Source organism: Cibotium barometz, chromosome 8, assembly GCF_041138505.1.
Source record: "Cibotium barometz isolate CiBa-2024 chromosome 8, ASM4113850v1, whole genome shotgun sequence".
In the NCBI taxonomy this organism is placed as follows: Eukaryota; Viridiplantae; Streptophyta; class Polypodiopsida; order Cyatheales; family Cibotiaceae; genus Cibotium; species Cibotium barometz.
Window position 1 is genome coordinate 41,931,164 of NC_141053.1, and position 12,222 is coordinate 41,943,385.

The 12,222-nt window shown below is 52.3% G+C and overlaps 1 protein-coding gene across 4 annotated transcripts in view; it reads right to left on the minus strand.

Moving 5' to 3' along the window:
• Window positions 1-12,222, minus strand: part of ISA3 (isoamylase 3) — a 242,360-nt gene that overhangs the window by 108,074 nt on the left and 122,064 nt on the right. For all 4 annotated transcript variants that reach the window (XM_086801733.1, XM_086801731.1, XM_086801732.1 and 1 more), the window contains exons 13-15: window positions 8,412-8,511; window positions 8,159-8,259; window positions 8,005-8,056 (exon numbers count right to left, since the gene is read on the minus strand). In XM_086801733.1, coding sequence (XP_086657859.1) covers window positions 8,005-8,056; window positions 8,159-8,259; window positions 8,412-8,511 — 253 coding nt within the window. The remainder of the gene's footprint in view (window positions 1-8,004; window positions 8,057-8,158; window positions 8,260-8,411; window positions 8,512-12,222) is intronic.

Genomic DNA, 12,222 nt, shown 5'->3' on the forward strand with positions numbered 1-12,222 from the left:
GCCCCGCCTCAGAGGGACTCATCTGCAGCCCCCTCGCCCGCCCCTGAGGTCACCGCCATCAGGCTTTCTCTTTCGTCGGAAGAGGAAGCGAGCCTCACCGCAGAGGTGGAACGCCTCCAGGCTCATTCCACCATCTGCCGTATAGTCGGCACTCGCCCCAGCAGAGGGGAGATCAGGGATCTTCTTCAGGCCCGCCTTCTTGCAGATGTGGGCAAGATCCTGGATGTACAGCTTCTGGGCCAGGGACATTATCAGATCGAGTTCGAGGCCGCCCAGAGCGTTGCCAAGGTCCTTGCCATGAGTCCCCTTGACATGAGGGGTGCTCGGGCTTTCTTTAGACCTTGGCAGCATGGATTTCACCCAGCAGCGGCGGAGCAGGGAGAGCGCCTCTTCCATGTTACAGTTTGTTTCCCTGGTCTCCGCCGGGAGTATCTTCCGCTCCTCTCTAGGCTCGGAGCATTGGTGGGCTCGGTACTAGAGACGGGCCCCTCAGCAGCTTCAGTGGTGGCCAGAGCAGCTGGGCTACCTTCGGTCAGAGTGTTGGTGTCTGACATCTCCTCCCTTCCTAAGGTCTTTCAGCTACCTAGGATAGGGGGGGGGGGTGGATAGATCAGAGAGTGGAGTTCTCGGGGCTCCCGAACCAGTGCTTCATTTGCAGGCAGGTCGGTCATCTGGCCAAGGCCTGCCCTCGCAGGAGACCTCGACCCTCACCACAGCAGCAGGCTACTGATGGCCCGCCCACAGATTCGGCTCGGCAGGCTGCCTCCGGGACACCTGCTCAGGCCACAGAGACCTCGGAGTGGCAGCCTGGACAGGGGCGCCGCCGAGGAAGACAGCCACAGCAGCACGCCCAGAGACCGCTGCAGCAGCAGCCACAGTCTCAGCCTCACTGGGTTCCCGTGAGGAACAGCTTTGCTCCCCTTCAGGAGGAGACCCCTGCAGCGACGACTGAGGACCAGGAGATGCCAGCTCCCCCGCCTTCACCCCCCCCACCCCCGTCCCCTCCCACCGCCTCGCTTCCACCATCGCCTCCTCCCGTCCCCGCTCCGGTTTCGACAGCGGCTCCCTCTCCACCTCCCTCGCCTCCCCCTCCTCCCGCCTCACCTTCCCGAGAGGCCCTGGCAGTTCCCTGGCGCTCACCTGCAGTCCGGAGAGCGCTGAGCACTGACCTCGCTCGAGCATCACAGAGGAGACCTATGCCGATTAGGGCCTTTCATCTATCCGCAGTCGGCTGAGTCGCCTTGGCATTAGACAGCGCTCGGAGGCTTTTGATTATACCTTCACACAGCTTTTTGGAGCAGAGGGCCCCCATGAGCCAGCACCCATTCGAGTTCATGTAGTGATACCTCCGGCCCGCGGGGAGAAGGCACTAGACTCAGCGGTGGCCTTCTCGTTCCCTCTATGTGGACCTTGTGACCGGGAGTGGACTCTAGAGCTCGCTCTCAGCACTTTGAAGACTCAGGCAGTTGAGTTTTCTCATCACATGAGCGATCTGGAGGTAACAGATGTGATAGGCCGACTTTGGAAGTTGGCTCATTTTTTCTTGGATCCCGGGAGTGTGGATACCTCAGGGATTCGGCATTTGGTCGTGCGCATAGTGGCAGACTTGGCACGCGACCCTGGATATGTGAGTATACACGAGGTTGCTCTGTCAGAGCAGGAGGCAGTCGCCATGGGCCACAGCCACCACTGGCGCCTGATCCGGGATTCTTGCAGTACACCGGGTGGGCAGATTCGCAGCCGTTCGGATGGGGACTACTCTCCATCCAAGCCGCTTGCGAAGGCCCGCCGTACGGCTGAGACAGCATCCACCTCAGCAGGGCATCCATGAGGATCATCTCATGGAATGTACAGGGCCTTGGCGGAGCACACTTTATACGCTATCGAGGTTGCTTGAGGCAGGAGCTTCAGAGATGCCTGGTTGGTGGCAGCATTGACATTTTGATGATGTAGGAGCACCACTTGGGTGAGAGCAGGATCCGGAGATATGGTTCGGTGATGCCTAGTAGATGGGACACTTTTTGGTCTGCAGGGTTTGGTCCTTTGGGTGGACAGGGAGGAGTATGCATGGTTATTGCAGATGTATGGCGGCAGGCCATTGTGGATCGAGGGATCATTGTGCCTGGTAGAGCACAGTATGTCATTCTGAGGATGCATGATGAGCTATTGGGTGTGCTCAACATCTATGCGCCCAATCATGCTAGTGCCAGAGCAGAGTTCTGGACTCAGGTTACAGATGCATTGCCAGAGGCCGCACATTGGTGTGTTGGGGGAGACTTCAACGTGCTTGAGGACCCGGCAGATAGGGTGGGAGGCAGTCATGTTACAGTGCACGGCACGGAGCTTGCAGCTTGGGACCGGTTTTGCATGTCACTGAGGATCACTGATGCATGGCAGCATGGGGCTTTCTCTCGGTCTCAGGACAGTCTTAGTTTCTCTCGGTCGGATCACCGGCAGGGAGGGACTAATCTATCACGGATTGATCGCTTTTATGTGGGCGACTGGTTAGGGGAGCGAGGGGGCTCCGTCGGCATTCTCGCTGGCACCTCATTTTCAGATCATGCGCCAGTTATATTGACATTGGAGGAGGGGACACGGGAGCCCAGCTTGCAGTTGAGGATCCCAGAGAGGGTACTTACAGATCCCAGTCTCGCTGAGGACATTGAGAGGATCTGGCATGATAGTCAGTGCTCTGACCAGGATGCAGCGGGCCAGTGTGCCCAGGGACTCATTGATCTTAGCTCTTTTCTACACGCTGCAGCTTTGACACGACTGGGAGAGATTCGCGAGCGGGAGCAACGGCTGAGACGCAGCCTTGCTTCACTACAACGCCTTCAGGAGCAGCAGCGTGCATGTGAGTGGGTGGCGTCCCAGCTGAGCCAGGCACGCCAGGAGGTTAGAGAGGTAGAGCAGCAGAGACATGAGTTTTACTATCGTCGTCAGGCCTCTCAGTGGACGCAGCTTGGTGATAGAGTGACTGGAGAGTTTTTTGAGATCACTGGACCCCGTCATGCGCGAGCAAGAGTCCGCCAGCTTGGTAGACCGGATGGATCGGTAGCTACTGAGCTCGGGGAGATCAGAGCCACTGCTACTGCATTTTATAGTGACCTGCTTTCAGCGGAGCCAGCCACTGAGGATCGAGATGTTTGCAGACAGACTGTGTGGGCCCATGTGCAGAGGAGGGTCACAGACCATATGCGTACAGTTCTAGGTGCGCCTCTGTCAGAGATTGAGCTTGCCGAGGCCTTGAGGGTCCTGCCGCGACATAGTTGCCCAGGGGAGGACGGACTGACGCCGGCCTTTTTCATGCGCTATTGGGACCTTTTGGGGCCAGGCCTCCGCAGGGGCTTTCAGCATGTTTTGGACACTGGGGTGATGCCGCAGAGCTTTTCAGAGGGCTTGATCTATCTTATCCCCAAGGGGGAGGGAGTATCAGATGACATTCGGCATTGGAGGCCTATTACGATCCTCAATACTGTCTACAAGGTCTTGGCAAAGGCCTTGAGTTTGAGGATCCAGCCCTTCCTAGGGGAGTTGATTCATGCTACTCAGACAGGATTTGTCAAGGAGCGCAGTATCCTTGACAACATCTTTACTTTCTGGGAGGCGACGGCCCGAGCTAGATTTCCTGGCGAGGACTTGGTCGTGATGCTTCTCGATTTTGAGAAGGCATACGATAGAGTTGATTGGTGTTTCTTAGAGGGCACCATGCTTCACCTGGGCTTTGAGCCAGGATGGATCAGAGGGGTGGCAGCTCTGTATTCCACAGCTCGCAGCCAGGTGCTGATTGCAGGAGGACGGGGGCCGAGTTTTGAGCTGACCAGATCAGTCCGTCAGGGGTGTCCTCTCGCCCCTTTCCTTTTTCTCTTCTTTGCGGAGGCTATGAGTATGTATTTGACGGCAGAAGAGGTTGGTTTGAGAGAACCGCAACTCCCAGTCCGGGGGGAGGACCTGCTTGATGCTGAGTTTGCAGACGACACGGGCTTATTTTTGCATGGCCATGAGGCCAATCTTATTTGGGCTAAGCAGTCGCTACAGGTTTTTAGTGCAGCTTCGGGAGCATTGATCAATTGGCGCAAGACAGTGGCCTTTTGGATGAGTAGTGCTCCCACTCCGGCATGAAGCCCGGACCCCGGTTTTAGATGGATTCCTCCAGGCACAGCAGTGCGGTATTTGGGATGCCAGATTGGCCTCGATTTGTCACCTGAGCAGCAGATTGCCCCGCTTCTTCTGAGCATTCGGAAGAAGCTATTGTATTGGAGTACAGCTCGACTATCCTTGGCTGGGAGGGTGGTGGTGGCAAATCAGGTGCTGTTAGCGACCATGTGGTACATTACGTCTTGCTGGATTTTCTCGAGCTCTTGCATCAGCCAGGTACAGAGGCTGATCAGGAACTTTCTGTGGTCTGGGCGGGACGGTCAGCCAGCTCGGGCAAAGGTTGCATGGGCAGTTATTACACTTCCGCTGGCTCAGGGCGGTTTGGGTATTATAGATCCAGTCGATCAGAGTAGAGCCTTATTGGGGAAGCTTATTGTTCGGGGGTTGCTTCCAAGCGCTGAGCCTTGGAAAGAGCTCCTCTTGCAGCGACTGCAGGCTCGGGCGCCCCCTGCAGGGGGTACTTGGGCACCAGAGATTCGTTGGATCTTCATAGAGATGAGGAGGACAGGCCTCAGTAGAGGATGGGAGGACAGATTTGCTTTGAGTATCCTGAGAGCTTGGGAGCTGCTGAGATCGGGGCTCTTTCAGCGGCCTCCTTCTTGTGTTGAGGAGCGGGCCAGGCAGCCGCTCATCTGGAGCCCACAGCGGTTCGCACGGAGCAGGGTCATATGCTGGGTTCTCGGCCTCGTCTAGCCTGGGGACCTTTAGCGGCGGCAGGCCCAGCTCGTAGTTTTGGAGACTGGCAGGCCTTCTGCAATCTACCAGAGGAGATCCAGGTGGAGAGGCTGAGTCACTTCAGAGGGGGGTTGATTATGAGGGATGAGATACAGGAGGCACTCACAGAGGAGTGGTTCACGCCTCTAGAGCCAGTGGCCCCACGGTGGATGGGAGCCTTTACACAGTTGGAGATCCTGATTGCTGTCAGAGCTCGCAATGAGGATGGCAGATGCCTCTACTATGAGATTCAGGATGAGGGCAGACTCCAGAGAGTGGAGGTGGAGTCGCCTTTGGTTGCAGAGTGCACCTTTCAAAGGATTCGGGTAGTGGCCGCCGCTTCTCGAAAGTGGCATATTGACCCCGACCCTGCTGATGTGCTCCCGGATTGGTGCATATGGGCATATGCAGCGCGCCCCATGGCCCGGCTACAGTGGGACCCCGGGGAGTACGAGTGGCATGATCCTTATGCATCCCTTGAGGCCACAGAGATCACCTTTTTCCAGTATACTGTTCGGCTGGGACGGCATATTTTGACGGCGAGGAGGACGGTCTCTCCAGCAGAGCAGCGGGGCATCGGCGACTACAGGGACTCTCACAAGAGTTCCTGGAGGATTTCTGGGCTCGGCTCTGGGCTAGTCGACAGGCCTGCAGGATCTCGGCTTTTCAGTGGGCTGGTCGCCCACCACAGGGGCTCAGCAGTTGGCACTTGGCTTGTTTACAGCGGTCTTCCGGCGGCCTGCGTCCGATGCGGCCACCCTATGGAGACACAGAGACATTGCCTTTGGGACTGCCCTCAGGCACAGCAGATTTGGCTGCGGATGCTGCGTATTCTGGCCCCCCTCTCTCCACAGGGTATGTTTACGTGGGGTGCCGCTGCTTGCTCGACTTCGTCAGGGCCTGCTATGGGCTATGAGATGGAGCAGGGCAGTCAGGCCATCAGATTTATTAGGGGCCAGCCTCCCCTGGTTCCGGCACCGGATTTCTCGTCCGCCAGCTGGACACAGGAGAGGGATTTACGATGGGAGCTCCTCAGAGCAGCCTCACCATCTGGTTCACCTGGAGGGCCCGGTGTTGTACGGCCTTTGAGGGGAGATTGGAGCCACCAGCAGAGACTGTACAGGGGATTTGGTAGGAGTTGATCCACACCCTGCGAGGACAGTACGACCGCATCCGGGGAGACTCGGATGAGGCGATCTTACGGCGCCAGGCCTTTCACACCACTTGGCGCTGTGGCCCTTTCTACACCTTACACACGGGATCCCCCCGTTGGCACTACAGGCCACCTGTTTGGCTCTTCCCCCCCCCTATTGTATGATTTAGCCGCTCAATTCTTTGTACTGATGCTTGTATTTTGCAGCACCTAGGGAGAGTCTCCCGGGCTGCCATGATGTATTCGCTGCTCTATCTTTCTTAGGAGCAGGAGAGATCTTTTGTAGCCCTACGGGCGTTTTTATATAACTAATGAAAGGATCTTTTCTCGGGAAAAAAAAAAAATGAGCTCATCACGGATGAGGCCGGTTGGCCACTTGGTGCATCTCGTTATATGCAGTGGTCAGGATGGAAGAGATGTGCATACGCAGTTCTTGCTTGGAAGACCTTTAAGAGTCTTCTGGAGGATTGGAGAGCTGCATCCATTCAGCATCCTAGGGGATCTCGCATTCGTATTGATCACATTGCTGCAGCTATTCTGCATGAGTGGCTCTTTGGGACCTTTCATGGAGACTATCATCCGAGTTGGCTGGGAGTCTTTTCGAGGATAGACATACCTCTGTAGGTCATTGCTCTCCCGGGAGAGGAGGCCACAGATTGCATCATTTACTCTATCATGCATGGAGGGAGATTGAGGAGATGTAGTATGGAGGCGATCATCCTAGATACTAGGCTTAGTCCAATGAGGATTGTTGATCGTTCGGGGAAGCACTGGTTCATTGACCCTTCTCCTCACATAGTGACTCATGGCTCTTGGTGTTTGTGGTTATATGGTAGAAGTCCTCTCAGATATCTTCATTGGGATCCAGGAGAGTGGGAGTGGATTGATGCCTTCGATCCTTTGAAAAGCCTTCCTTTTTTCAGTTTCACCGTCCGGAATGCCAAGCTTCTTTAACTCGATAGATACATAGGATCCCTACTCTCAGGCCTCATTGGGAGAGCTATGATATTTCTCCACTGATACAGCGCAAATATTGGCATAGACTTTGGCACTCATACATAAGGAGCCACATCTCTCATTTCTTTTGTTTATTCTTACATGGTGGTCTCCCCACCAATCAATGGAGATCGGTTTTCGGTGTAGCACCTTCCTGCCCTAGGTGTGCGGCAGATTCTGAGGCTGTACAAGATTGTTTATGGGGATGCAACACTGCACAACAGATTTGGGGCTCTGTAGCCCATTTTATGGGCAAATTGAGTGGTCGAACCATGCATGTGACTTGGGGGGCAGTTGCTTGGCTCTCCCAGTCCGGTCTACAGCTCTTTTATGAGGGCAGTGATACAAATCCTGCTATTTTCATTCGTAGAGGTATTGCCCAGCATGGTTTATTGCAGGATGTCCCTCACTCTGATTATACACCCCCCAGACAGAGGATTGACACCAGTTGGAAGTTGTTGCCAGTATTATAGCATGTAAGATCTAGAGAGCTAGATGCACGGAGGCTATTGAGGGTGTCTAGATTTTTGGGTCTCAGTGCATTGGTACTATTTGGGGTGATATCATCCATACTCTTATGGCTACTTGGGCTCGTATTTAGGGGTCCTCTGTTTTGCGTAGGCAAAGCACGTTATATTTATGCGGGAGTGGGACCATGGCATTTTCTTTTCCTCTAGTCCCAGAGGTCTTTCATGGCATCATGATGCTCCTCAGTTGAAATCACCTAACATATTAGGGTGATTCTATTCTTTTCCGGCTTATAGCTGTGATTATTGTATGTCTTTTTCATACTTAATAGAAGTCTCTTTCTGAAACAAAAAAAAAGATTTATTGGTTGGCTGTGATGGAGTATCTATCAGCTTTCCATTGAAGACCACAAGTAACCAATCGGCAAAGTTTCTGAGTTTAAAACGGTTCACACCTTTAGACTGAACTTAAGTTGTTTTTAAACTGGTAACTCTTTCACTGAAGTGGATACCCACCTTTATAAACCTTCGAACATCATCACGATACTTTCCGTTCCATTCTGCCCATCTACAGCCAATCGATCCAGCACGAGAGCTGTTAGTGAGCTACAGTCAAGCATAAACAACTTAAATACAAGTTTCATGTATTTTTTTCCAACAAAGATCTCACTTATCCCAATTGGGAAAGCTGCCCACTTGATAAAGCCCTCCACAGTCCCAAGGTTCTGCAATCATTTTGCACTTTGCAAAAGCTGGATCTTTGGCAATAGTCTGTTAGTACATAAGTAGCATGTTCAAGGTGAGGTACTCTATATACTTAACATCTTAAAAAAGTCAATGCCAAGTCAGGTTCACCATATCACACAAACACAAAATTATGTATCCCTAGAGCCATTCGCGCATCTATTGTTTAAATAACATACCCGAATAAGTGGAGGAGAACTAAGAGGTTTTCCGTCACCACCCCGACAAAGGCAGCTGGCTAGATCGAAACGGAAACCATCCACATGGTATTCATTAACCCTAATAAGTTGGAAAGAAATCCACAAAAAACAAAGATTCAAGGCCAGGCACATGCACACCCAAAAAAAAAAGATTTTGAAAAACCATGATTCTGCACTGAGAAAATGGTTGTTTTTTACAGCTTATGAACACATGAGAACTCATGGCTAAACAGAATATTCTTGTATGCATTTACGCTGGTCAAATGGTGTAAATTGGTTCCTTTTTAAGTCCCTTTTACACACTTCATTGTAATTCCACAACTGCCCCATCATACCCCTCTGCAATCCTGGAAGGAAACTACTCATATTACTGGGAAACCTCCGATAGCTGAGACCAGCCTGGTGCTCAAGTTAAAATATCCCCCCTGAGCGTATGTGCAGCTGTGCTTGAATCCCACCATGACTCTCCCTAATGCTAGTCGATTCTAGAAGCTCTTTTAATCTCCATAGTAGGTGAGGCTGGGGTAATCTCACCATCTGTCCAGGAGGCCAAACTCCAGAGCGATAAACTCAAATCCAATCCAATCCACATATGTCAGCAAAAGAAAACACACCATAGGCATGCATCCACTGCTTCTAGACCCAAAATACCTCAAGTCGATTCTCCCATAATCTTTACCTCTAAAAATATCCCAACTAGGAGCCCATTTGTCATAGGTACTTTGGAAACTCTTGGTATCTGCTCAATTCCAGATGTAATGACGCGAACAAAATTTCCATCCGAGTCGGGCCAAAAATAGCAGCTCTCCTAAATTTCAGGAGTGTGATCCTTTGTATTGCAGGATAATCCCCCATTCCCAAAGCTTGTACTTTCCAAATATTTAGACGTAGTGGAGTCCATCAGACCTTTTTCATACTCGAAAAGGTCCGAATTCGTGATATCCTTCCCAGCTTCTTAAAAGTTGTCCGCAACTTTAAGTTTCAAGCCATATATCCAAGATATAATCATATCCCATCAAATGGGCGAGACCAGATAGTCTCAAAAATGCAATAAAACTAAAAGAATCCATGTCCCAAATAAATGGGCGAGACTAAATACATCTCCATAATACCAATATCAAAATCATGTCCCAAAATAAATGGGCGAAACAAAACAGTCCCATGAATCCAGATATCATAATCAAATGAAAATCTACACTCACACGACCGGCGAGCTCTCCGAACCTGAATTGCTTCCTTCCTCCTTCGCTGCGCCCCTCTTCCTCCATCGTTGCCTGACTCGTTCCCTTCCTATCGCTCGTTCCCTTCCTCTCTACCTTCGCTTCCTTCCCTCATCACTGCCCCCTCCTTCTTCCTTGTTTCCTTCCTATCGCTTCCTTCTTCCATCGCTGCGCCCCTCTCTCGCCCCCCTTCCTCCTCCGCCTCCCCTCCTTGCCTTTGCCCGCCCATTTCGCGTCTAATCGCCTCCCCTCCTTCCTCCGCCTCTTCCCTTAGTGCAGCGCTGTTGTGCTGCCCCTCCCCCGCCCCTCTTCGCCTTTGTGTCAGGCCTCTCCTCCTTTCTTTCCTTTTTTGCTGTTCATTTTTCTTTCCTCCTTTCCTTTCTTCCACCTCGTCGCCTTCCTCTTCCCCTTGGTTCGGATTGCTCATCATCCGAGTTCAAGTCGGCCCTTTTCTTCGATTAGCATCATGGCTAATCATTCTCCCTCGGCCGGGCGAACCATTGTTTTCTCTGAAGCCAAGCTCGCGGCCCTCTACGCCGAAATAGAGAAAGACTCCAAAACGACCCTCATTGCCAGAATCTTTGGATCTCACCCATCCCGTCTGCAGGCTCAGGATTGGGTCCTGGCGACTTTGCCCTCCGACCTCGCTCTACACTTTCGAGATGTGAGGTTGCTTGGAAGAGGTTTCTTCCAAGTGGATTTTGACTCTGAGGACGCAGCCTCAGAGGTTTTGAAGGGCAGCCCTTTGCCATTGGGCCCGAGGAAGATATTCTTTCTTCCCTACTCCAGTTATTTTGACCCTGTTGAGGAAGACCGGAACCGTTTCCCGATTACTCTCAGATTTCCGGGTCTTCCACGCAGATATTGGCCTATGTTAGAGGCCATCGGGTCTGCCTTTGGGCTTGTTCTTCAAGTGCCCCCCTTCAAGCCTTGCGGACATCTTCTGCCCAGGTGGTCACTGCCTCGGCAGATGCTGTCCCCAGGGTCATGGTTCTTGCCCGTGACATTGAGCTCTTTGAGGACTATGTTTTGCTTCCGGGCCCTTGTGGCCCTTTGAAGCAACGTATGGAGATTGCACAGGTAAACACGATCAGTGCCGGGTTTGTCACCAACAGGGTCACTTTGCTCGAGATTGTCCTCGGGCTCGAGGTCGCAGGAGGCCTCGTAAGCGTGCCTCTCAGGCGCCACCTCCCTTGGTTCCTTCCCGTCCTTCAGTCCGCCATGTGTGGCGTGTTGTCTCTCACGCCCGCACCCCTGGTCCGATTGATGGGAAGGCTTCCTCGGATCACATACAGATAGATGATGTTTCTGGTCAGAGGGATGTGTCAGCTGATGCATCTTTGTAGAGAGATGATATTTCAGATCAGGATGATCGTGTGGAGTCCTCTCTACTTGGAGGGGATGATATGCAAGATGTTCAGCACAGTGGGGATCATGTATTGCAGGATTTTCAGCATGATGCCATTGCCCTTGATGCCCCGTAGGGCGAACAAATTTCTCGTACATATGCAGGCACGGTGCAGGGCCTTGGACAAGGGCATGTCAGTGGACTTTGCCTTGTGGATTTTCCCGTCCTCCAGCATTATGAGAGGCGTCCTCAGGCTGCCCATTGTCTTCTTAGATCGGGGGTCAAACCTTCTTCTCTTCCCATGGAATGTTCAGGGCCTTGGAGGGCTTCCCACCCGTGGTAGGAAGCGCCTTCTGAAGGACCAGCTTCACCCTGCTGTTACATGAGGGTCTATGGATGTGCTTTTGTTGCAGGAACACAAATTGGATAGATCTCAGTGTGGCAAAACTAGTAAGATGCTTTCTGGCCACACCTTCTGGTCCTCGGCAGTTGGGACTAGAGAGGGTGTTTGTATTTCAGTGGTAGCATCTATTATACCTCATGTTATTGGGCACGGTGTTATCGTCCTTGCTAGAGCGCAGTGGATCTTGATCATGCATGAGGGTCAGAAATTGGGAATCTTGAATATCTATGCACCTAACGTGAGAGGTGAAAGGGTGGCCTTTTGGGACACCATTACAAATGTCATTCCCCAGGTTGATCATTGGATAGTGGGAGGGGATTTTCATATGGTTGAGAAACCTTCTGACAAGAAGGGTGGACGCGAAGGGGGTCTACACCCTTTGTAGCGAGCCTCATGGGAGAGGTTCACGCTTTCCTTTTTTGGCAGGGATTGCTAGATTGAGGATGACTTCCAGAGAAGGCCAAATTCCTTATCTTTCTCTTGGCATAACCGCAGGAGTGGGGATGAGAGCATCTTTGCACGTTTGGACAGGTTTTATGTGGATGATTGGTCCTTGGACAGAGGAGGCACCATTGCTATTATGCCTGGCACCACCAAATCTGATCATTGCCCCGTCTTTTTTTCAGCACACAGGCCTTCCCATAGCAGAGACTCTGTGAGGTACTTGAGGATTCACAGGGTGAGGTTCAGATTGAGCCTGATAAGGTGAGGGATATTGCTTCAGAATTTTATCGGTCTTTGTTGACTGCAGAGGTGCCCTCCCCTGAGAGAGATGTGGCACGGCAAAAAGTTTGGGAGTGCATGCCCAGGCTCATTAAC